Source organism: Rhinolophus ferrumequinum, chromosome 10 (genome assembly GCF_004115265.2).
Source record: "Rhinolophus ferrumequinum isolate MPI-CBG mRhiFer1 chromosome 10, mRhiFer1_v1.p, whole genome shotgun sequence".
NCBI classification, from domain to species: domain Eukaryota; kingdom Metazoa; phylum Chordata; class Mammalia; order Chiroptera; family Rhinolophidae; genus Rhinolophus; species Rhinolophus ferrumequinum.
Window position 1 is genome coordinate 23,197,829 of NC_046293.1, and position 26,084 is coordinate 23,223,912.

At 46.2% G+C, this 26,084-nt stretch overlaps 1 protein-coding gene across 2 annotated transcripts in view; it reads right to left on the reverse strand.

Annotated features, from left to right (window-relative positions):
* The window catches only part of ANO2 (anoctamin 2), a 309,555-nt gene that overhangs the window by 182,072 nt on the left and 101,399 nt on the right, over positions 1-26,084 (reverse strand). For both annotated transcript variants that reach the window (XM_033117469.1, XM_033117468.1), the window contains exons 6-10: positions 25,663-25,717; positions 23,123-23,174; positions 12,625-12,680; positions 11,340-11,381; positions 4,344-4,408 (exon numbers count right to left, since the gene is read on the reverse strand). In XM_033117469.1, the coding sequence (XP_032973360.1) occupies positions 4,344-4,408; positions 11,340-11,381; positions 12,625-12,680; positions 23,123-23,174; positions 25,663-25,717 (270 nt within the window). The remainder of the gene's footprint in view (positions 1-4,343; positions 4,409-11,339; positions 11,382-12,624; positions 12,681-23,122; positions 23,175-25,662; positions 25,718-26,084) is intronic.

The following is a 26,084-nucleotide window of genomic DNA, read 5'->3' on the forward strand; positions in this document are numbered from 1 at the left end:
ACTTGCTCACTGTAAGTGTCAGTAAATGTTTATTGCAGTGAGCTGAATGGCCTTTATAAATCCCAGTAAAGGATCAAGGAGGAGGCAGCAGGGCTCAGGAAATAATTAATCACAGGTTGATCGAGATTTTTTCCTCTCCATTCCCTCCCTCAGACCAGCTGTGGCTGTTCCTTTCTGAGCCTGACCTACTAAGAAGTGTCCTAAGAAAGACTGTGACTTCCTCTGTCTTCCTCTTGGAGGAATTAGATAGGTCACATTTCAGTGGGGCTCAGAGACCAACTGAGAGAGGGATGGATCAAATCACAAAGCCTCCTCATGGCCATCCTGAAGAACTCTGGCAAGGACAGGGACATCTGTTTTGCAGTAGGAAGAGGGAAAGCCAGTTCCTGTGATACCGGGGTTCTGGAGGGGCGTGCCACAGGCAGGGCTGGAAAGGCCTGGGAGGGTAAGATGGGAGACATGTGCACCAGGGTGGGGGCACAGGACCACTCCTCCTGCCCGCAGATGATGCCCAAAGGCTCTTGAGATGGTAGAACCCCACCAACACCCCTCTCAGCTCATTATGGAGGTGTTCGTGTCTCCAGGGTTCAAGCCAGCACATTCCTAAGAGAACTCCAAAGCTGACACATGGATGGGTTTCATGCCCAGGGCCTGATTTTTAGGGAGCCTCGCTCGTGACATGGGCAACCCTAAAAGAAGTGGGAGTGAGTGAGAGCCATTTACCCCTTCCAGACTGTAATCCTGGTTTGGCATAGTGAGTACTGCCCACGCGTGATCCCCTTGGTGAATCCCCCAAGTCAACAGGCTGCAATCTGCCTGAACCCAGTAGATTTCTGGACCCTCATGCTGTCCTAGGCAAGCAGTGGCAGGTGCTTAAAAACAAACTTTTTGTACATCAACTTCAGCAAAGTATAGTTAGGAGCTAAATCAAACAGATATTTGAAGCCTATTTTGTCTCATTCCTATCAAAACGTCCAAGCTGAGAAAATCAGCTTGTGAGCAAATATTAATTTTAGTGAAAAGACAGGTCATGGTCCTCACTAATATTGAATCACAGGTATGCAAATCCCAAAGACCGCAGGTCCCTAGATTCCTCAGGAAACAAAGGCTATTTCCCCCTGTGACGTTGGGGTGTTAACCCAGAGGAGTGCAGGCAGAAATCTCCTCCCCTGGCTGTGAGGACCCTTGTATGGCTCCTAAGGGACTAGCAGAGCCATTTCCTGCCCACTAAGACATTATGTCCCCCATTCTTAGTCACAAACCTTTTTTCTGCCAAGGCACTAGTGCTCCTGGCTGAAGTTCCCAGAAGAATCTACTAAGAGTGAGTCCCTCTGGGTACCACTTGTGGAAGGAACTTTCCAGGCCCCTCTCTCTCTCTCTCTCTCTCTCTCTCTCTCACTCAGCTCAGGTCTGCAGGCCTGGAGGTTTCTACAGCACAGATGGAGCGCCCTGTTGGGCTGGGAGAGATGCATCAGCTGTCTCACAGTGCAGCCTGCTGGGCATGACTGAAGGTGCAGCGGGAGGAGGCGGGGTGAAGGGTGCAGGGAAGGGCGTCTTGCCTCCCTACTGCCCACTTCTAATACCTGGAAAGGAACCTCTAAGCCCAAATCTCAAGTGCAGGCTTGAAGGCTTGCGGAAGGAGAAGGATAGCTCGTCCTGGGGCTTTCAGAATGCAAACAGATCTCACACCCTGCTGAGCTCTCAGTGCTTCAGAATGTTCCGAAGGACTGGCATAGGGAAGAGCACTAGGGCTCCATAGGAGGAACAGAAGCTCAGTGCTAAAAACGGGGAGCCGCGCGCCCGAGGCAATAGGTGGGCAATACTCTCTGCCAGGCCTTCGCATGAACGATACTCAACTTGTATCAGATTCTCCTGCTTCTGTCCATCTTTCAACACAGATCATATGGGTACAATTTCTACGTGAGGAACAAAGAGGGTACAATTCACGTTAGTAAGTAGTAATGGAATAGCCCTGTCACAGAGTGGGGCCAGCGACAGCTCAGGGAAGGCAGCCGTGGGCAGTCCTGACAGGTAGGTGGTGGCAGGAAAGATGGAGAAGTCGTGCGGGAAGAGAGACATGCGGCTGAAGAAGCACCCAGGGGCCCGGTGTCAGACCGGGAGCAGGAAGTGAGAGAGGGCAGGCGAGGAAGGGGAGGAAGGAGGTGACCTTGACAGAATCCGAGAAAGTGAGGTGGGACATGCGGAAGGATGTGAAATGAGTTTAGGACGGTGCCTGCTGAGTGTGGGTAGCTGGTCCCCACCCCTCCACCGTTTTCTCTTTACAAGCCCTCCAGCGCCTTATCTTGGCTTCCCTGTCTCTGCTAACCCACCTATGTCTCTAAGGCTCCTGCCCATCCCCTCTCTCCCCACCACTGTCACTTGCTATCCAGCAGCACTGTGAAGTCAGAGTTCCGAATACCACTGGGTGGGCAGGTAATAGCCGCTCACCCCAGGGGACACATACAACCCAGTGTCCCCTGCCCTCCGGCCAGTATCTGAGCGATGCCTGAGGCTGCAGCCTTTCTGTCTCTGGCCAAGCCGCTGGCCTAGCCCAGGGGCTGTGGGAGCTCCCTAGCCATCCGATCTGTGAGGACAGCGGACAGCCTCCAGCTCCGTCACCCCGTGCCCGCGTCTAGACAGATCTGAGTTCTGTGCTCAAGAACCGCCAGGCCCCAGGGAAGGGCTCTGCTCCAAAGGCAATTCTTCCCTTGCAGGTGAGGCTGCTTTGGTGGCCAAAACTGAATGCATATTGGAGCCATTTCCCACTTAAGCTGGCAGCCAGTCACCTGAAGTCTCTGGGGAAAAGACAGGGCTCTCTGATAGGGAGAATTTTTATTTTTTCAATCATATTTTTAAAAAAGGAATGAGTAGTTGGAGAAAACAGGCGACAGAGTGGGTGGCCACTTGAGATACAGAGAGGAAGATCAAAGCCCAGCAAGCATGGAGGAAGCAGCCTTGGTGTGGCCCAGAGAACAGTCTAGGTGGCCCATGCCTCATAAAAGGCAGCCAGGGACTAGGAGGTACTGGGTGAGGAAGCCTTGGTCACAGGCACCCAATGGCCCTGCTCCCCCACCCAAGTGCTTTGGTTAACAGTCTTCCGCTGGAACGAACACCTGTTGTCGAGAGACGTCCAGCCAAGCTCCCAGCTCCCAGGGAGGGCCCTCACATCTCTGTGGGAGGTGAACCTGCCCAGACTGTGGCCCCCAGGCAGCTTTCTTCATCCAAGAAGAAGCTGGAATTCCTCCCTCTGGACTCAATCCTTCTGGCTGCTGCCCCTCTCGCAGTCCTAGCCCAGAGCAATCAGCCAGGGACACTCTTTTGTGTTTGCCTCCTGATTCATTCATTCATCAGAAGAGCCACACGTGACTGGGTGGCATTGGGTCCATTATTTCAGTCAGGGGATCAAGAGCCATCTTTCCCAAATAAGCACGCTACACCAAAGTTCCTCACAGATCCCTCAGGTCAGCCTCCCAAGTCAGGACAATGAGAATCCTGAAGACCAAAGAGGGACTTTGCCCCTAGACAGGCAAAGAAACTTGCCCCACAGAAACAATAGCCCTTAGTGGCCAGGCCTGGATGAGCATCAAGTCTCCAGACGCTCAGCCCTGTGCTTTCCCACATCACAGTGCGGCCTCCCCACGTTCCAATGGGAAAGCTGGACTCCGAGGCTCACTGGGCTCCTAGAGCCCTCAACCCACGTTATGCTAGTCAGACCTAGCGCATTCTAGGAAGTTCTTTGAAAAGACTTTTCTCCAATGTTCTATAGAAGCTGGAGAAATTCTCAGAGTAACAGGACATCATTTTAGGGGGAGCACTGAAGGAAGGGATTCCAGGAACCAGTATCTCCTCCCTTCTAATTTAGAGAAACCACAAAAAGCCCACTTTCCCTCAGACCAGCCAGTTCATTCCTCCTGTGATTTGCAAGGTCTTTCCTTCCCTTGGCCGACAGGGTGGCCACTTGGGCATAACCCACGGATCTGCTTCACCCAGATCCTTCTCTCTAGGACTAATCTACAGGACAAAAAGAGATGAAACGCCATTCGCCCCTCCCCCACACACGAAAAAAGAGCCCGCGGGGAGAGAGAGATCACAGTGCTGAAGAACTTAAAACGGAAGTTATGGTGTATCAGTCTCCATTTTCTGCTGCCCCACGCAGCCTCCCTTCTCCTCCCTGTCGCTGAGCGCTTCCCCATCCATAAGACACAGAGCAGGGGGACAATACAACCTAGGAAAGCAGCTCTCGAGGCCTAGCCAACAGTCTGCCGGGGGCCAAGAAGGTTGACAGACATCTTTCAGGATTTGTATCTCTGCAGTCCTCCCGAGAGTCCCCGCCCACATCTTACCTGATGAGGTCAATAGGTTGGAACTTGTAAAACACTCCGTAGCACGCCCATTCTTGATACAGCAGCTAAACGAGAAAAATAGGAAAACAGATCAGAGATGGTGTGGGGCAACTGGTCACCATTTTTGTCCATCCTAACAAGTCGAGATTTTACCTCCCGAAGCGATCATAATGGCTCCATCGGGATGACTAGAAAGTCAAAATTGAACCCCCAAAGCCCAGCTTCTAGGAAAATTCTCATGAGACACACAAGGGAGAAGTCCAAAGGCAGGAAGCGCTAGAAGCTGACTTCTTCCCCAAATAATTAAGGTGACCTTTATCACACCCTGGAGCAATGCTACACCTAGCGATCATAACCCCTCCTTCTTTATTCCCTTGTCTTGCTTAGTCCAGCAAAATGAGCCTGGCATTCATTTATTCACTCATTTAACAATCATTTATTGAACATCTACTATGTGCCAGGCACTGTCCAGACATTGGATACAGCAGTAAACCAAACACAGTTGCTGCTATCATGGAGCTTACACCCTAGTGTGTGGGGACAAATATACTATAAACATATAAGACTTATAAATGCCATGAAGAAAAATAAATCAAGATAAGTGAGTAGAATATGAAGGAGGTGAATAGGATTGGGTGCTATTTTAGACAGAATGACAAGGTAAGATCTCTCTGAAGTGGTGACATTTGAGCTGAGACCTGAAGGAAATGGGGGAGTGTTCCAGGCAGAACATTCTTCTTTTGTAAAGACCCTGAAAAAAAGTACATGTGGTACGTCCTGGGAAGAACAGGGGAGTGTGTGGCTGGGGCAGAATATGGGGAGAATAACGGGAGATAATGCCAGAAAGTACTGGCATTAAGTACTGGCAGACAGTCTGGGACTTTTAGGCCATGCTAAAATCTTTGGAATTTTAAGGAAGCCATTAGGAGATTTGCGGCAATGGGGGACAAATGATTCAGATTATAGATAGCTCGCTCTGGCTGCTGGTGGAGAATAGACTGAGAGCTGGCATAGGAGAAGAGGGGCTGTTGCAGTGGTCCAGGGAAGAGTTGATCATGGCTTGAACCATGGAAGTAGTGGGAGAAGTAGTGAGAAGTCATTGATTCTGCTTATATTTTAAAGGTTGAGTCAATAAGATTTACTGTTGGATTGGAGATAGAAAGAAAAAAAAATGAGAACTTGGCCTGAGCAATTGAGTAAATTGTGATTCCATTTACCGAATTGATAAAAACTGTGGGAGGAATAGATTAGAAAGGATGGAACCAGTTTGGGATGTGCTCATTTCAGATGCCCTTTAGGCATCCATGTGGGGATACTGAGTAAGCAGCTGGATATAAAAGTCTGGAGTTTAAAGGAGAGTTCAGACTGGAGATGCAAATTTGGAGTTATCAGAGAAGAGATGATTTGTAAAGTCATTAAACTAGGACTGCACTGTCCAAGGAAGGGAGAACAGGGAGCGAAGAGGCCTGATGTCTGGGCCCTGGGTGTTCCAAGGCTTGGAGGTCAAGGGGATGATAAAGAAGAGCAAAAGAGACAGAGGAGTAGGCGGTGATGTGGAGGAAAACCAGAAGTATGTAGTGTCCAGGAAGCCAAGGGATGATGGATTTTAATCAGAAGAAAACGACCAGCTGTGCCAAATCTGCTGATGGGTCAGTTCAGATGAGAATGGAGAAGCATCCACTGGATTCAGTGACCTGAAGGCCACTGATGACCTTGACAAGAGTAGTTTCAGTGGCGGGGTGTGGGGGCAAAACCTGAGTGGAACACATTCTAGAGGTTCAGGGAGGAAACGATGCACCAAACACATCAGGCCATACTACCTTGTGATGGCAACTTTAGCAGAACTGGCATGTGGACAAAACCTGTGTGTCAGTCCCAAGGGCAAACCACAGTTTCAAACACCAGGCCAGTGAGCTTCACAGATTATCCACAAGTAAATGGAGTAATTTGGTAATAAACCATCATTAGACATCATCTAGATGTCCATGCTGAATAGATGTCAGCACAGAATCAAATTATATGTCTAGAATTGACAGATTCATAATACAGTTGCTACCTTGTTATGTTCTGTATTCTCCTTATACATCACATCTCCTCACACATCACACAGAATTCTCATGGAATTCTGCCAGGGAAAAGCTACTCCCATCAGGCATGTTGGACAGCCAGTTGAACCTCAGCCCTACAAGAAGCTATCCTTTAGTCTAAGAATCTTTAAAGAGATGAAATGAAAACTGAGACAAGAGTCGGCATTCCTATTTAATGGCTATAGACTTTTACTGTCATAATCTCTCCAAACCACCAAAAGATAGAACCAGAAACTACACATAGCCTGATAGAGCAAATTGGCCCCAAAGTTATCACTGTTTGCAAAGTAGGAAACCCAGACACAAAAAGGGATAACACAGAGCGTGATGGGCAGAGGAAGGTCTGAATTTATGAGTTTAGATGCTGCTCATTGCAGGCAGGTGGCTCTTATTGTTATTATTACGAATCTTGTTGTTATTATTACATCTCCTCCTCCCCCTCATGTTGAGTGTTTCTACTGCCCTGGGTCTTTATTCTCTCTCCCCAGTGCAAACCCTGGACTCACCAGCATCTGGTTGTCACAGTGACATCATTTGTGGCCCCAAGGGAGGCCAGCTTGCGTCAGGAGATACGGGCAAGGCCTCCTCCCTTGAGGGCTGTGGGACGTCACAACCCGCCTCATAGGCTCTGTCCTCTAGAGAAAATTTCTCTCTAAGCCACCTGTCCAGCCAAAACCTGAGCCTAAGAACACCCACCTACCACTGCCCTGGAGGGGAAAACTGAAAATGCTTCAAGAAGCCAGTATGGCTCAGCTGGCTCAGGCTCAAACTGAGAGCCAAGCTCACAAGACTTACTCCCGGTTGGATCCCGGATCTGCCCTAAGAAACCTCCAGGAAGTCCCTTTCTAGTGTGGTACCCAGTAAGCACAGAGCTATATCCATTGTTTGTGGAGATAGATGGGGATGAGCCAAGAGAGCTGTTTGAGCTCGATGGCAGACAGTCTGGATGGACACAGAGGAGGAAATCACTAGGCAGCCCTGCAGGAGAGATGGAGCTACGGAGCAAGTCTGGGAAGTGACGCAGCAGGTTTGCCTGGACGCCCATGTGGCTCTGCTCAGGCCAGCTCACACATCCTTGCAGGGGAGGCAGGGAGGAGGGTGCAGAGTGCTCTAGACCCTTCCCTATCTTTACAAATGTATAATTACACACAGTTAAGAGACTAAGCGGATCGTGCTAAACACCAGCACAGACAAGCAGTCAGGGTGAAAGGAGGCATGTTCTGGAGTCTCAGCCCCATGGTGATTAGCGTGGTGTGATCAAGTGCGGAAGGGCATCTGCAGTAACTTGTAACAATCCCTTCAAACTTGCAGGGTCTAGAACCTTCTAACAAAGCTCTTAGCAAATCCGCTTCCTCCCTTAGAGCTACACCATGTCCTCTGCACCAACTGGCCATGCCTGCAAGTAGAGCATGAAGGGTCTGCAGCTCTTTCTCAATGGACAGTGCCTGATTTCAGAGGCCCCGGCAGTAATCAGGCGTTGTCAGTCTGACTGCAAACCTTTATGGCAAGAAGCAACAACCCACAGGGACCGCCCCACCTGATGGATCACAGCATACAAGTGGCCAGCTCTGCTCCCGAGGGATCATATTTGACAGTGATACCTCGGTGGCTTAAGTATTTCATGAGACTATAAAGGAACCCAACTGTTAAAACCATTTGCAATGCCAGAGCACAGCAAGATATTTGAGACTCATGGCATTCTCTGAGGCTACAGGTTCCTCAGAAAGCAGCTGGACCTGTGACAGACAGAAAGATGCCAGCTGTAGTCAACATTCAGGCATTGATGGGACAGGATGGACCTCAATGGGAGAGAATAGAATTCTACTCCTAGATCCTGCAATGACCTGTTTGAACTTTTGGCAAGTCACTTCAACTATCCAGGTGTTCCCATTAGCACAATGGAAGGTGTGCGGGATGGGAAAAGGAACCCTCAAGTGACACCAAGAAAAGTGGCTTTTTTGTCACAAAGACAGGACTGATTCTTTGCACACCTTTTTCTGGTCACTTCATAACCATCCACAGAGTAGACCATCATTTGCAAAAGCTGGAAAATCCAGGACCAAGGTTTTAAAAACATTCTAATGTTGTGCCTTGGGCTCCCCTATAAGTGGGTGGGGAAGCCACTGGGAGCCAGGGGGGTCACATAGCTCTCAGAGGATGCTAACAGTCACTCCCCTGGGATCCTCGAGAAAAATAGGCAGGTCTGGCTACTGTGGAACTGGGTGGCTGCTGGCAGCAAGGAGGGACCCAAACACACCCATGCTGCTGCCTCTTCCTGCTGCCCTGCTTTCTAGCAAGGTGGGAAACCTCTGTGCTCCAGAGGGAGGGAGAGAGAAAGAGAGACCTCCCGCCCCTAGCTGGGGCTGAGTGCATCGAGACAACTGCACGAGGCAAGCTGGAAGAGAAGGAGACTGCATTCTCCAGGGCCTCTGGGCTTGCCTGGGATCTGTGTACCAGGAGCCTGGGCCTCAGGGAAATCATGGAAATAGCCACAAATTGCAGGGAGGAGTAAAGGAGAACATCCAGGTACTGGCAGGATGGGCAGCTGGAGAGGCCCTTGCAATGATCCCTAAAGTCCCCCAGAGAGGAAACCCCACACTGTAGCTCCCAAACCTTCTTTCTCCACATCCTCCAACAACAAATTCAAGGGTTCTCCTTTGCACCCAACCAAAATCTTGCAGCCCTCCCAAAGAAGAGTAGACTATGCTAATGTAATACAAACAAATAAATATGCTGCCTGTATTCAGGGGGTTTGGCTCTTTCCTCTCTAAGATACCTTTTAGGCCCCACCCATCCACCCCTGAAACTGCAGGAAGGAGCCCTGCACTGTCCTGAGAATTCCCCTCGCCATACATAAGAAGTTGTGTCAACCATGCTACAGAGCACCGACCAGGGTTTCAGTCCTGACCTGACAGACATGAGTGGACATTGGAACCAATCTCCCCACCTTGCTGGGTATCAATTTCCCAACCCACCATGGACAGTAAAAAGCTTTGTCTCTCATTCGTGATTTCTCTTATCCTTCATCATAGCACAGTGTGTTTCCCTAACCATGACCTTGGCAGAGGAAAACAAGGACACCAGGACTGACTAGCAAACCTAAGAAAAGCCACAAGAAAGGGGCCTCTTGTCTTTCAAAGGCACTCGTCCACCTTCACCGAGGAACATCTTTTTGACATCGTCTTTGGGAATCACACACCAAGATGCATTTCCGTCCTAGCTGGTCTCTCCCTGCCTCCCAGATTCTACCCATCTGACAAGTTATGGTGCATACTGGTGCAATAATTATGGTGCAATAATTATGGTGCAATAATTCTATTGGCCTAAGCAAAACAATTCCTGGAGGAAAATGTTTTGCTAAAGGTTTTGTTGTTAATAATAATAATAATATAGCATCATTGCAAAGACAAATACACATGTATTTTGGATAATCTACAGTTTGCTTCTCTCTGCCTCTGTGCAGATAAACAGAGGGCCGGCTGATTTTTCCCATGAGTTGCTGTGTGTTCCTGGTCTCTGGAATGTTCCTGTCAAGTGCTCTACCTTGACAAGCTGGTTCACCACCCGCCCAGCAGGAGGTTTCGTAGGTGGGCAATGGTGGTGATCACTTTTTAAAGGGGAGGAATGTGAAATTAGAGAGTGGGAGGGCAGAAAATGGTTGGGGTGAGTGAGGTGAGATGTGGGGAGAAATGCTTCCTCCTTTCCTTTAAATCTGATCCAGGACTTTTCAGGAAATTAAACACCGAGACTATTAGCATCAGATAGAAAACAGATGAGGTTAAGACATCGAAATACTACAGCAGATTCCCTGGGCAGGCAGAGAGGGGACATGTGTAAGCAATCACAGCAGTATTTCTGGAAAAGACCTTTTATGTTTTTAATACTTAACACTTCATAACAGGGACTAATAGGCAGGATAAAAAGAAGGCTGCTCAAAAGGCAACTTGGGGGATGAATGATTTTCCAGACAACAGAGGTGGGGGGAGGGAGACTTCTTGGGCTTCAGTTCCTCACCCCTCCCACCTCTGCTCATCAGAGTTGCTGAAGGCTGGCAGACGCTGGGTGGAGGATGGCATGAAGGGGCTGACAACCAGAAGGGCAGTCACCACTAAGGAGGTTGGGTGGTCCTTAGAGCACCATGCCATGGCTGGGAAGGGCCGCACGCCCACAGTCCCAGGGTATCAGCAAACAGAAGACACGGGATCTAGGTGGAGGGCTGGGGAGAGAGCTGTCCAGTCAGGGCTGTGACTGGCACAGAAGAGAGCCTTCCAAAGGGACCGGTGCCGTCCCCTAACTATAACCTCTTCCTCCCAGCCATCTGAATGCGCAGCACGAATGAGCCTCCCTCTCCCTCAGATTTCTCATCTGTAATACCCCACTTGTCTGCCTAGAGGATAAAAAGAACTTAAAGATGTCCCCCTTAAAAAGACAATGCATAATAATACATGTTTACAGGGATGCTGGACTTGAGAGTCAGAGTTGTCCCAAGTCCCACCTCTGTTCATTGTGGCAGTGTTATCACGGACAAGCTGCTCAATTCTTTATTTGTCTCCGTTTCCCCATCTATAAATGAAGGACTTTGGACTTTTATTGTTTCTCAGTTAAGTCCCTCTTGTCATCAGGGGGTGGGAATGATGCTTTTGTGTGGGACTGTTGGATATATTTCAGGATGGTTGGCGTCGCTGGTCCACCAGGCACTAAACACCATCAGCTCCCCCACGTACACAGTTATATCAATGACCAGAAACGACCCTCACATTCCCAAGTGCCTGGAAGGCAGGGAGCTGGGGAAGAACTGCTCAAAAATATATAAGCAGGTAAATTGAACATAGGACACTTCTGTCCAGTTCCTCACCCACCCATGGTCCTCTGTGCTCTAAGCACACAGTGCAGCAGAAGGCCGGCTTACCTTTCTGTCATTCATGTCATCCCCTGGACTATCATATTCACCCTGTAGGAGAGAAAGGGATGCTGGATAAAGCTGATGGAATTATTAGACACAGAGAAAGGATTCTCCTTTTTATTTTCTGATGTCATCCCTTTCTTTCACTCCCATTTGAGGAAGGTCAAAAACATGACATGGTAAGGAACCAAGTTCCACTTCCTAAGTCATCAACACTTGCAATGTTTCCTGTGGACAGCCTCTCACAAACATGCTCTCCTCAGATGCTCCACAGAGTGGCGTGGGCTTCCTCACAGCAGATGCAACTGCAGAGGCTGTGTCTGTAAACGGGCAAGCATAGCACAGGAAACCACCCTGTGCCATGTCATGCTCGCCCCTTTCCATAAGTGGCAGAACCTAACTTCGCATATGCCCACAGCAAAGACGTCAGCGAGGAGAAGGCTGTCATCTGGGAAATTCCTTCAGGCACTCAGGGATCCCCACTTTGGTGGCCTCCTTTGGCACAACTCTGTGACCCGTGCTAAAGATGTGACCAATCAAATAAACAGTGCAGAGGTGGGGGCATTTAGTTCATGGGCCAGTGAAGTTCATGAATTGTCTTGAAGAAGGTCCTTGCATTGTATTGTGGCATGTTTATAACATTACTCCCACTCAAGAAAAGCTTTAATTATAATCTCTGCCTTCTTTAGTTAACCAAACAATAGCATAAGGAATTTTGAGTGATTTCCTTCAAAAATGTTAAAGTTAAAAAAAAAAAATCTGACACATATTTGCATATTAAGGATGAGGAATTTCACACCCACATAGAACTATCACATACAAAACATCACTTCCAATCATATAAGGGTCTGACAATCCAGGCTGTGTACTACCCAGGCTGTAGGCTTCTCTCCCACCGCCATCCACCACCTTCACCAGTTCCTCCCTTTGACCACTTGCAAATCATATCTGTCTTCTCACACTTCCCTCCTCCCCCCTCTCTCCCCTCCCCCGCCCCCCCAACCCCACACCCCCCAACCCCCGCCCCTAAACTCAGGCAGGGAGTACAGGGGAAGCTCAAACAAAACCAATTCATTTTGCCATTGGGGAAATAACTGGAGAGATAGTTTGAGACAATTGGCAAAAATCAAACTGGGGCTTATTATCAGCCATGAGTAGTCCAGGATCTGCCCGCGATTTTAATGTCATGATTCACTCCTGCCTCGCCTTGCATAGATCCACCCGCTGCGTTGCCTGTGGTTTTCAACCTTTTGAAGACTAGGGGGAGCAAGCCCACGGAAATGGTACTCACGTCATGAAGTGGGTAGGCAGCCTCGTAGATATTATTTGCTATCAGAGAGTTAATACCTATGGAAGAAAGGAAGATGAAAATAGTAACTCTAGGGCAGGGGTTTCTCTCTTAACCTCTGTCTTTTGATGCATGGTAAACCCTCACCCACCTCTCAGCTGAGAAGCACGCACACGGTCTCCTCTATATTCACCCAGTCTAGACATTTTCGTCGAGCTTTCGTTCTTAGTGTAAGAGCAGTATTTTTTCATTTCCCAAATACAAAGGTTACGTTTTAATATCAGACACGTGGCTCAAACTTCATATTCCTCCAGTCCTCACACACTCAGACCCCTCCAGTCTAATAACTCTCCTCCCCCACCACCACCTCCAGAGCCACCAACATCAGCTGAGAATATCTGTGCTCAGTGACAGCGTAAGAATGACCATGTGAATTACTGTAATTATGATCAATAAAGGTATATGCCAGAACACACCACAGCACTTTATCGGAACTCATTTCTAGCACCTTTCTGTTCCTTCACAGCCGTGCGTATTACTGTCCATCACTTGTCTGTGGATCACGAGCTCCCTGAGATAGGGGGCAGCAGGGCAGTAGCTCTCAAAGTGCGATCTGGGGAACCCTGGGAGTCCCCATGGCCCTTTCAGGGGATTCAGAAGGTCAAAACTATCTTTATAATAGTACTAAGATATTATTTGCTTTGTCACTCCTATTCTCTCACAAGTGTAACAGTGCAGTTTTGTGACATGTGACAACATCAGCCCCTTGACAGCTAATGGAATGTGGGCTTGTGTAGTCTTGTACTTTAAAAGTTTCTCAGTCTTAACTTCTAATACAATAAATATTGATCGATATAACCCTCCTAAACAAAAGCACTTTGGGTGCTCTCAATAATTTTTTTAAATATAAAGGAGTCCTGAGACCACAAAGTTTGAAAACCACACAAGGCGTTCATTTTTTAATTCCCAACAGTACTTCACACCACTTGCACACAGCAACCCTGTATATGTTAAATGAATGAATGGCTCTGTCCTTGTTACTCCAATATACTCACAACAGAGAATCTTCTGCTCAGCATCGAGGCATTGTTATTTACTTGTTTTATTCATGGTTGGATTCAGAGACTATGACGTGGTCTGGATGTTCTATCTGACTCAGGATAGTCTGTCCTGGGTCACTGGGTCCCTCATGGGAGAGATTATTTCTCACTAACTCACAGTATCAAGGATCCTGCCATGCCAGGAGGCACATTTAATCACGGAGATGGGGAGGAGGGCAAATCTCTGGTACATGGTGATTTCCCTAATCTCAAACATGCTTTCTGGCCTGAGCCACTCTTTCCAGAGAGACTGTGATATTAGTGAGATGAGATGAGAAAATTGGTTTTGGAGGAAAACACTGTGATGTCCAAAGTCTAAGTAATCTGCATTTTCAGGGCTCTGGGTGAACAAGTTTGAATAACAAATCTAGACAACAGCTACTCATTAAAAATTCATGGTTTCCCACCCCCCCTTCCTACCCAATGCCCCACCCGCAAGCTCAGAGACTACACAGGCTATGAAACAATCCTCTCTCCTCCATCAACCTCCACTTTCTTAAACCTTGCCCCTATTTGCCTCAGTTCTAGGAGGCTCGATGCCAGAAAGACCAGACATGGGCCCCATGTGGGAGCAAAATCCCTTGGGAAGCCGCAGGGGGCTCACAGCGGAAGTGTCCGTCTTCCAATGAATTGAGAGCTGAGTGTTTGGTGCTGCACGGTTACCAAAGGGCCAGTTCTTTCCTGATTTTAAACTTCTTCCTTGGCATAAACATAAAACACCAGAAATAACTCTGGAAAGTAGGGGGATCAGAGGGTAGGTAAAGTGAGTTGCGGGCATGGGGGAGGGGTGCCCCAAGGCTCAATGAGCTGCAGATTTGTCCTCCTCACAAGACTACAGTTTCACTCTGAGCATCATTAATCAGTTCAAGAGCCATAACCACAGCCATGTGAAGCCACCCTACAATAATCAAGGGGAGGAGTCAGTCCCACATCAGGAGGGGGTGGGGGGAGTTCAAAGCTACAAAAGGGCTGTCAACATGGATAGAGGCTGAAGCATCACAGGCGGGTGGGTCTGGCTCTCCACAGCACACTGCCCCACCCCACCCCCCACACTCCCGCATGCACATCCCCTGGTTGCCACGGCAGCAGTGTACACCCTGAAGTCAGTCCCAAAACTGCACGGGAAAAGTTAAACAGGTGCTGAACTCTTCTGCTAATTCTCAGATTTGCTAAGCACAGTAGCCCAGTCTGAGAGCATTAGGCTGACAACCTGAACTCCTGGGTCCTGTTGCCGGATCCACTAAAAGATCATTGGAGATCTCACGTTGCGTCCCCCCACACCCCCATTGCAACTAAAGCTTCCTGGGAGCTGCGTGCCTCAAGTGAGTAGCTCACTTCACTTCTAGGACTTTGCTGATGGTTTTGTGCCCCGAAGGCCTACACGGTACCTGAGGTCAGGGAGCACACCCCTCTCACCTGTGTCTCTTATGGCACCTAATTCACTGCTGCAACACAGAGCGATAATAGTTGTTAAGAGTAACCACCCTATGGCTAAACTTATCTCAGTGTCTCTTCCCATTTATCACAGGCACCCACCCCCCTCACTACTCCAGTTTTCTGTGGTAACCTGAGCTGATGCAGAGATTTTAAACTTCAGGTCATCGGGCCACTTCCTAAGAGAGGAAGCCCAACAAATGGTTCTTTGCCTTGGTGCCAAAATGATGCACACCATCCTTACCCAGATTGCCATAGCCCCTACATCCTGTCAGGGAATGCATCTTTGTCCCCATGTCCTCCTCTTTTTCAGATGGTGTCATATGGGTAATCCAAATCAGCGTCCACAGGTCAGAACAAGGGAATAGGACATAAAAGAGGGAGGAACTGGGAGCGGGGAGGCCAGTGGAAAAGTAACTATACATCCACGACTTCATCCAAGAATGGGAATTGTTTGGGCCTCTCAATTCACCCACAGACTTCAGAAACCAAGATTCTACCCCCAAACAAGCATGGAAATCAGTTTGAAAGAAGAAGAAAATAATCAAACGTTTTTTTAAAAAGAGTCCCTGCTTTGAAAATTGAAATTCTGAATTTTTTCCTTTCTTTTCAGCAAAAATGGGCTAATTGGTTCCATCACGCACCATCCATCTGGCCATAACAGCAAAGCTTTCTTCATTAGGATCACGTCTATATCCCTTCCTCTCTGCTCTAGACCCAGGGAGAGACAGGCCCAACCTCTCGTCCTATTACTCCCAGAAGGGGGGGCCAGGAAGAAGGAGAAAGCATGGAGGACATTTTTCTTTCCTCTGCCCACAGACAGAAGCAGTGCCTCAACCCAAACAAAGCATACCTCACTGAGGACCTTCACTGATCCCTAAGTCCCATCAAATCACCGGGTCCTTCATACCTATCGCTGTTCGAACGGTAATCCCCAAGGGAAGACTTGTGCTTCCTCTCTGCCTGGCACTGACCACAGTTCAGCACAGCCTGACCCAGCCAGGCCCAGCAACATCAGTCCTCTGCATCCATAGGTCCTCTGCATCCAAGGCACAGAAAAGGGTGGGCTCAGGCCCAGCACTGGTACCTGAAAACACACACTCACAACACAAACCTGAGCCCCAGCATTTAGCTTCCAAGACATCTCTGGTTTCCCGGACACAAGGGCTCAATCAAAGCACAGTTTATGGGCTGCCTCCCAGAGAGAGTCTCATTAAATCTGCAAGTGACACTGGGTGACAGGGACTACAGCTCTATTCCCTCCAGGCCAAACTCAAAGGAAACTTTGCTCTGTTAAGGACCGGTACTTAGACGAACGGTGCTGAACTCCTGAAAACCCATTTGGTTTTGATCCCCCCAGAACAGGGCCCAGTCCACCCGGCATTCTGCTTTCATCCCTGTACTCCAGCCGGACATAAATCTAAACCAGAGCCCCCAGACGGTGCATTTAACAGAGACTATATTTACCCATCACCAAATTGTCTTGACATGTGCTTAATGACTTAAATGCCTTTAATCCCAAGCCTTTTCTTCTAACAAAATATAAACCAGTTCAGCTGGATGAATGATAAACCAGATGTTTACAACACACAACATGGTCTGGCTTCGGTCAAAATAATTAAGACATCGTCTCCTGAGTGGGGAGAGGAGATACCCAAAGCATACAGTTCTGTAAATGCTCTGACACCAAAATGTCTATGAAAACGTAGCTCCATCAATCTGCAATGTTTCTGTCCATGAAAAGGCAACAATAACTTCCACACGAAGGAACAGGAGAGGTGTCTGTCGTCTTCTGACATGATCAAGGAGGTTTGCATTTCTTTCCATGGTACATGCACTTGAAAGGCATTCCGTGACGGGCTCAACTCCCAGGGTCCTGACTGCTGACCCTACGTCATGATTAAGAAGGCATCGTGGGTCTGGGCCAAGTGTGTGATCCCTCACGTGCTACCACCGTTATGCAGAACCCGAAGTCACTAATACATTTAGTCTCTGAACATCATGTGTACATTAGTCCTGGAAGCCCTCACTTCCAGGGGTAAATAAGAGAGAAATTCCCCATCCAAGGCTTTACAAATAGTCTCTCTATTAATAGTCCCATGCTGAATTTTCCTAATTTGAGTGTGTCATTTGTTCCTGTTGGGACCCTAACTGATTCTCTGGAGTGGCCCTCAGCATGTCCTTTCTATTATTTGCTTTCTTTTCATGTCTCTCTCTTGCTAGACAGCCATGTGGCTTATTTCCTCTTCTCAAATATTACCTCAAAAGTAAGTCCCATAAAGGCAAGGATTGGTATCTGTTGTGGCTGTTGGAGTCACTACTCTATTCCCTAGTTCTAGAATATGAATGACACATAGTAGGTGCTCAATAAATATTTATTGAATGAATGAATAGATGAAACACTGGGAAGACCTCAGTTTCCAACTCTCTGAGAAACTTTCCCCAATAACTTCATCCATTTATTAACTGATTAAAGAACAATGAAGAAAAACCAAAAAAAAAAAAAAAAGTTCAATTATGGCTCTGAATCGCTAACCTTGGGCACCCCATTATGTCTCTGTTGTGAAATTAGTTAACGTCTGTTGAACTCTGCATGGGAATTTAAAGGATCAAATGAGATAATAAGTGTGAAAGTACCTTGAAAAGCCTACAACAATACACTCGCAAGGGATCCTTATGATTTGGTTACAGTAATACCTTATTTGTACAGAGATCTCTTATCTGGTTCTCTCAGTCCTCATGACAGAGAACCCAGAAGAAACAGCATCTCGATTTCATAAAACCTATTCCTAATATTATGTACCTTAAACCACAGCAGAATCCTCCAGACCTTCCCTCAATGCAGTTTCACTCTCTCTTTACCCCAAATTCTTACAAGCTTGTTTTTCTGTCTCCCAAACAACAAAATAAAACTGATATAGAAAACCTCAAGGAGGGAGGTTCCCAGAGTCAAAAATTCAAGAAATCAGAGAGTGTGGGGCAAACAACTTTCGTAATACTTTGATGATGCTTGAGGAAATATTTTTAAAAAATAAATAAAAACTTATGTTTTTAGTGATGATCGTGAATCATCCAGATAAGTTGTATGTGCATTTACATACAGAATATGTGTTGATCTATATAAGAAAGCAGAGAATAGCATGAAAGATTTCAGAAAAATGTCTATACAGAAAGATGTTGCTGAGGACATCAAGTGCTACTAACCAAATTCCCCTTTCACTTTGGCTCAAGGTCAAATCTGCAGCCCAAATGCGGAAACGAGCGGGCCTTATGGTTTGAATGGTTGTCTTCTATTTTTCTCTCTGAGTTCTGACATTCTATTTTAATTTGTGCTTTTCCTGGTTCTTATTTTTTAATTTATTATTTATATTCTGCCGTTTTATTGTTTTTCTTGTAAGCCACTTCAGAAATTTTATGGAACAAGACAGGAGTATAAATAATTCAATACATACAACTTGTATATAGCTCATTGCTTTGCAAAAGTAGGCATTCAAAACAATGTATTTTCTACACTGAAAAAATTGATAATACTAAATAAATGGAGTATTTCTGAATTATCTTTAGTATATTTTCCATCTTCTAATTCTAATCTTTATTATCTTTCCCATCCTTTAATTTCCACTGTAATTGGGTACAATGGGAAGGGGAATATAGCTTTGTAAGTTACTCACAAAAGTAATGACCATGTAAAAGTTAATTTCAAGGGTGAAGGACCAGTAAAAATACCTTGGGAAACAGTTCCAAGCACTGTCCTATTCTCCCTTTTTCCTTCTTTTTATGAAGCAACAATTGTCTGGAGGAATCTAAGTCAAGTCTATGCCCTTTGTGCTTCTCTATACAACCAGAGAGAAGGGCAACAAAATCAAAATTTACCCCATGGCTCAAAGGTCCATGTTATCATGACATTCACAGTGTTATCATATTTTTCATTCTTCCTCATCTTCTAGGTAAGATGGTTTCGATTGGCCAAAGAGCTTAGAAAGGACTTGATTTTCCTAGGCAGAAGTCAAACAACTTGAAAATTGGCCTTCAGGGTTCTCTCCTCTGCTGGGAAGCAGAGACGTTCAGTCATATGTCCCTTGTTACAAAGCTGGTAAATCAGCAGCAGCTACTGTGGAACTGCCAGACTTTATTTTACTTTTTTTGGGGGGTGGGGACGGAGATAGGGCTCAAGTGTGTGAATTTGGGGCGAAAATAAAAATCATGTCCATAACTATATGTACCTATTAAGAAGTTTGCATTTTATCTAAGGGAAATATGGATCTATCTTACCATTTCAAGCAGGTCAGTAAATAATCAGACTTGCATTTTAAAAAGCTCACTCACACAGGCTACATTTTATAGAATGAGTTAAAAATGGGCAAAACTTGGGATAGAAAGATGGCTTAGTGGTTGGGATAGTAATTCAGGTAAAAAAAAAACAATGCAGTTGACAAGGATAATGGCTGTGAAGAGAAACCTTTACCAATTTTAGAGATGATTGAGAGGTCAACCCAACAGTACTGTGTTATAGCTTCTGGCTAGAGACATGGAGAGAGCGAGTCTATTGAGATTTGGGGCAGGTGGACGGGAGCTGTGTTGCTCTCCCAAAGGGAAATCTCTATGTTCTTTTTGGTTCACATTATGGTTTCAGGGCATCTGCATGAAGATGTTGAGTATATAGATGGAGAATCTGGATAGAACATAATTCATCACTTGATTTTCATAATGTCCATGCTTGAAATACAGGTATCAACAATAGGGTTTAAAAATGTATTGTACAGTGAATTGCTTATTTAAGCCTTAAATTATATTAAAATGGCACGAAGAGACTTTACAATATCTGTTAGCCTCAGTGTTCCTTCATGTTTTATCATTTTGTAAATGAAGGGAAACTGAGGCTAAGGGACACAATACAGCCTACCACAATCTAACAACTTAGTGGAGACAGAACTTCAACTCACTTCTCCACGTTTCCCTGCCAAGGTACTAGCACAAGTGTCTGACGACCTCAGATTCATCACATGTCAAAAGAAGGTAGGCTATCCTTTCCAATTCTAGAGTCTATAAATTAATGACTAGGTAACTGTTGTTTCTGTAGTAACAAACTTCAAAGACTCAACCCAACTCCGCTCCTATTTCATAGCATCCGAAAGATGGTGGAAATAGAAGTGGAACAAGGAAATCCAAGTTCTAGACCCAATTCTGACAGTAACTCAGTATTTGACCCTGGACAAGTCACTTATCCTCTTTGCATCCAGTTATAATTAGAAAAGAGAATTACTGACATGCCTACTTTCTCTCGGGCTATGAAACTGATAGTAGACAACTTACGTTGATACCTAGACGTGTACATGGAAGTTAATTGCTCCCTCCTCTGTGTTCCCTTTGCACTCTCTACATGTCTCTATTATTGTACCTACCAGATTATCTCATAATTATCAGTTTACATGTCTGTCCACATAGCTAAACTAAGAGCCCCTTAAGGGTAGAAATTAGGTCAAATTCATCTTGGCATCTCTCAGTTTCTATATCATCATGTGACACATAACAGGTGCTCAAGAAATGTTTTCTGAATGTCAAAAAAGAAAAAAAATGTTTGAAAATTACTCAACAACAACAAAATCCTTAAGATGTTTGACATTGAGACATCACCAAAAAGCTCAGATCCTCAAAAGAAAAGAAAAATCAGTGTTAAAAGGCGAGGGTCTCTACTGACTTTACAACACTCTGGAGACTGTCTCCCAAAATAAACTTTAGTTTTTAAGGACTTTCCCGTTTACAAAACAAATTAACAGCTTCCTATTTAATTTTTACAAAAAAAATCTTCAAACTTGGTATTATTATCCCCACTTTACATAAAAGGAAACTGAGTAGCAGAGAAGTCATCTGCCCAGGGAGTCAGGAACTCACCAGCTACTGCCATGAGACTAGCTGGCTCGGCTTAACTAATTCACTAAACCAAACGACTAAGTAGAATGTACAAGGCAGACAGCTAGGTGCACTGGGGCATAAAAGATGGTTCAGACACATCTCAAGGACTGTCTTGGGAGTCTAAGCCATGGACATAGACAATCAGGAGATGATCTTAAGAAAGAGATTGAGTTTGATAGGAGTTCAGACGAGAGGTCATTAAAGGAGAATGTGTGGGACGGTGCTCTTTGTCTGGGGAGGGGCAAGGGTGAGACTGGGGGAAGGACATTCAGGCAAAGGCCAACAGCATGAGCGAAACAGAGAAGACAGTAGTCACCGTAACAGGAATAGAAGCAGGAGTGACAAAGAGAGGGAAAAGGAGAGAGAGGCAATGGATATAAATGGACATGTTGATATATTGATTTTAAGATTCTGGGGAACAGCTCAGTGGAGTTACCCATCTGGCAGTTGGAAATGCCGGGCTGGAACTGGTGGGAGAAGCAGGAAGTAGAAATACATGGTGGCAAGTGTATAGAGAGTAAGGAGGCTAAAGGAACATGCAGAAGACAAACATCTAAAACATGGGCGAAGGGAGAGGAACCAAAGAAAACGTAGTCCAGAGGCAGCAACAGAACAATAGCAGCTCATTAGATCAGTTGTCCCTTCCTGGATACCAACACTCAGAAGATGGAGGTTCAGTAAAAGAAAGTTGAGAAGGATATAGGAAGTTAAGGAAGATGAACACTAAGAAAAAGGCCATGAACTGTGGGAAGGAAGAAGTCACCTATGACATCTGAGGGTGCAGTTTTGGTCAAATTGGGGAGGGTATGAGAGGACAAAAGGCAAGTCAAGAAGTGAGGGTAAATTTAAGAACTTTGATAGAGGCCATAAGACAATACAAAATACTTTCTAGGATTTCCTGACTCCTCTTGTTGCCATTGTAATCAAGGACAAATGGCTGCTCAAACTGAGAGCTTCAGTCCTTTCTATGAAATGGAACTGGGCTGATCTACCTCGCTGACTCATGTCCTTGCCTCATCAGCACCATCCTCCAAATAACAGCACATAGAAGATTTGATTTTTACAACTTAGTATTATTTGGAATTTTGTAGCAAGACAAGGACATCAAAGCAAACAGAGTCGTACATAACAGCCTCCTTGAGAGGTTCTGCACTATTCTGATTCCTTCTTCAACACCGTTCCCTTGTACTGAGGCAGCTTATGAACCTTGCAACAAGCTCTCAAATATTAGCTAATATTGCTGTCATCGCTATTATTATTCTGCAGCTTCACTGCCTACCTTATTCACTAGACTTGTCTCTAAATGGCTTTGGGCTCTTTTTCAATTCAGAGCTGCCTCGAAAAACAAAGATTTGCCACAACAGAGTATATACTGAAGGAAGTTCTCTCAAAAACAATTCTGAGTGATGGTAGCACCTCTGCAAAGAGAGTTCAGCCTGCATAGTGATTCCTGTGGAAAGGACATGCACTTATGGATGTCAGCTCACATCTTTACCTCTGCCATCATGTGTGTCTTCCACATAATCCATCAGCATATCTGGACTGCCTGCCTCATACTGCAAGTTCCCAAACACTGAGGTTTCTGCTTTAGAAACTAATATCCTCAAGTTTGAAAAACAAACCACAAGGCAAACAGATTCAGCCAGATTCGGTGACAAGAACATCAAACTTAGAAGAGGCACTTTCAGACTAATGTGTGGTCTTAGACAAGTCATTCACCTTCTCTGGGGGTCAGTTTCTTCACACATAAAGTGAGGGGGGTGATGCTGAATAAAGGGCCTCTAAGATGTCTTTCTTCTGGAATGAAGATCTGGGAGAAGTTATATAGCAGTCTGGGGAGCAGCCCCAGCCCCACCAAGAAGTGGGGCGCCCCCTGCTCCTGGAGGGCAAAGCAGGGTTTCCCAGCCTAAATGAAAGCAGCCTCGTCCCCTCTGTGTGGGGCGTTGGTTTGTTTTGTTCTTTGCTGCCCACCAAGTGAGTTGTTGAAAAGACAGCTGTGGCCCCCTCAGCACCCCGTCAACACTGGGCCCACTGGTGGGGGAAGGTGTCCTTACCCATTGTGTTGTTGGCTCGAGAACAGGCTGTGCGCTTCAGGATCTCGTGCACCTAAAACGGATGACAGCAGGACTGTGAGGGCCTTGACCACATGCATGCATCACCACATGTGGGGGGCGGGCGGGGGACCGGGCGCGGGACCCATTTCCAGGGAGGGGGAAGACAAGCATGTGCCAGGCTCATGGATTGCATGTCAAACCCACTCAAACTTGAGTGCTTTGAGGAAACAAAGGATCAACCCCCTCACACACACTCCCCCGCTCCACTCCACCCTGAAAAAATTAAGAAAGGAAAGAGCTATAAATTGACTACAGTTACGCGTGGTAAGAAAAACCCACCAGGGAGCCCAGACCCACAGCGCCCCCTGGAGGGTTAGGGAGGAGGCGCCTGGGTCAACCCTGGGACGGGTGTCTGCACCCCCTGGGGGAACTTCAGGGAAAGCCAGGAGGGTGTCCTCTCCACCAGGCCTGATTAGTGCACGCTGGGGAAAGCACAGGACAGGGAAGCAGATGGATCTGGTTCTCGTCCTGGCTCCTAGCAGAGGGGTCCTGAGCAGCTCCCTGAGGGTCCGTTGCCTCCTTTGTAACGGAGCTATGTCACAGAGCTACTTTGAGGAACCATGAAAGCACTTTGTAAACTGGAAAAGGGCCACGTACATGTTAGCCATTGGTATTATTATTTCTCTTTTTCTCCTGAGTCCTCATCTTGCCTCCCCAATCAGAATATGTCAGACACTTCCCCAAGACTCCATGTGTCAGAGCACACCCTGGCACACAGCAGGCTGCCTGCTCAATGCCTACTGCATGCCTAAATGGACCAACAAACCCCTGGACTACGGGGTTTGCAGGGCACTCTGTCTCTCACATAGGAGGGAGGGGTGCTGAGAGAACTCCCTGCAGAGAAAACAGACACAGGTGGGCCAGCATAAACCTCCTGGCCAAACAGTTCCTTACAATGGGTCCCTAGCTTGTCCCTGACTATAAAGAGATGCCCAGCAAGGAAATCTACTCTGGGACAAACAGCTAGGCTGCTCAGATGCCCACAAAGATGGGGGCACAGGAAAGATGTTTACACATGTGCGCCAGGTCCCCAGGGCAGAGTAGACCCCAAGACAATACTTAAGGCTCTTTCTCCCCTTTCCACAGTGTGGGGGAAACGGGCAAAAGGGCAGTAGGGGAAGGAAGAAGCTTCCAGAAGAGATGAATGGGAGATGGGTTACTCCATCATCATTCAGGCTTCCATGTTCGCGCCACAGACCAAGAGGAAATGGTAAGTAAATAACTTCCAGCAGAATGTCTAATTCACTTTTAATACAGTACAGTCATTTAACAGCAATAATAATTAAGAACAGCATTGATGTGGCATTGTATTATTTTACAAGCACTTGGCAATTATCGGGTAATCTCCACAACACCCTATAACTATCCCACAGACTTGAGACCCAAGCCACAGGGAGATTTAAATAGCCTATAATAACTTCAACCCCAAAAAATGAGAAGTTTATGCTGCTTTCCATAAAAAGATGAAAGAAATCATACGCCCATTTTAATCTATCCTAAAACACTAGGTTAAGGGACCTGAGCTGTTTTCTCGACCGTCCTGCAGAGTGAAGGTCATATTTTCAGTGTGCCTTGGACATGGTCATAGCGTCCTCTGATCACCTGCTCCTTCTTATCCTTCTTATTGCCCTACTGACTCCAAAGTCCTGCTAGGTATCTTATCTCTATTGCCCCTCCTGTTAAAACTTCACTTCTTTCCTAAGGATTAATGGAAACACACTGCCATGTTTCCACAGTAGCATTCCTTGGGCTCTTCTTTCCCTCCTTTGTCCATAAATGCTGTCTAGGTGGGTAGAAAATAAACTGATCAGTGAATGGAGACCCTACAGCTCAGACTGGGGCCACGGGCGTACAGGCCATATACAGATTTTGATGGGAGTCAATCATCCCACAAATGCAAAAACTTGACTTCTATAGTCAAACAGACTATAAAAGAACAACTACGATCATGAATTCTGACTTTCTATTGAATGGTCCAGTAATTTTATTTTTGGACAAACTGGCTAGCTCTAGAATTACCTGCCATGGAAATGCACAGGACTCCTTTCAGGGTGAAGAAAGAAGCACGACGGCCCAGCAATGAGTCCTCATTTGGACACTAACAATCTGCATGAATTTTTTTTTTCAATTCATTGCTTCTCAGAGTCTCAGTTTCCTCAACTGTAAAGCAAGGGTGTCACTTGACTAGCTAAAAGTTCCCACAAGCTCTGTGATTCCAAGAAGAGTCTAAATGGACAACTCTAGAGAGAAGACACTCCTCTGAACACTGAGTGAGGGCAGTTGTTTGCTATTTCTTTTGCTACTGGGATTAGAAAGCTCCTGGACATGCCTCTCAGTTGCTAGGCAACTCCAAGGAAATGAGGATGGGAGGTAGCAGGGCAGACAAGAGGATGCCCTGCCAAACTGGGTACTTGGTCTTTCCCCACCCCTTCCTGGGCCCGCCACATCAGGTTACGCATCTGATTAACTTGTTTACTTACAATGCGGCTACGGGTGGCATTATCAAAGAAGGTATCCTTATCCTGGATGTTGTACCTGGAGACACCAAGAAAGCAGAAGATCAACCCGTTGCAGTACCCTTGTTCTGAGATCACTGTCACCCAGGCCCAGAGCAAACTTTTAGAAAGCTGCATAGCAAGATGTTATACAACACACACACTCACACACGTTCACAATGTTTATACTCTGTCTGACCCAGTAATTCTGAAAATCTATCATAGAAATGTATTCAACAGAGGAAACAAGTTCCATAAGTAAAAATATTATCACAAAGTTACTTATAATAAAGTTATGGAGATCAGATGCAATTCCAAAATCTATATGATAGTTTATCATGCAGCCATTGAAAATTACAACTATGAAAACTTTATAAATAGAAAATGTTTAGACTATGATAGAAAAA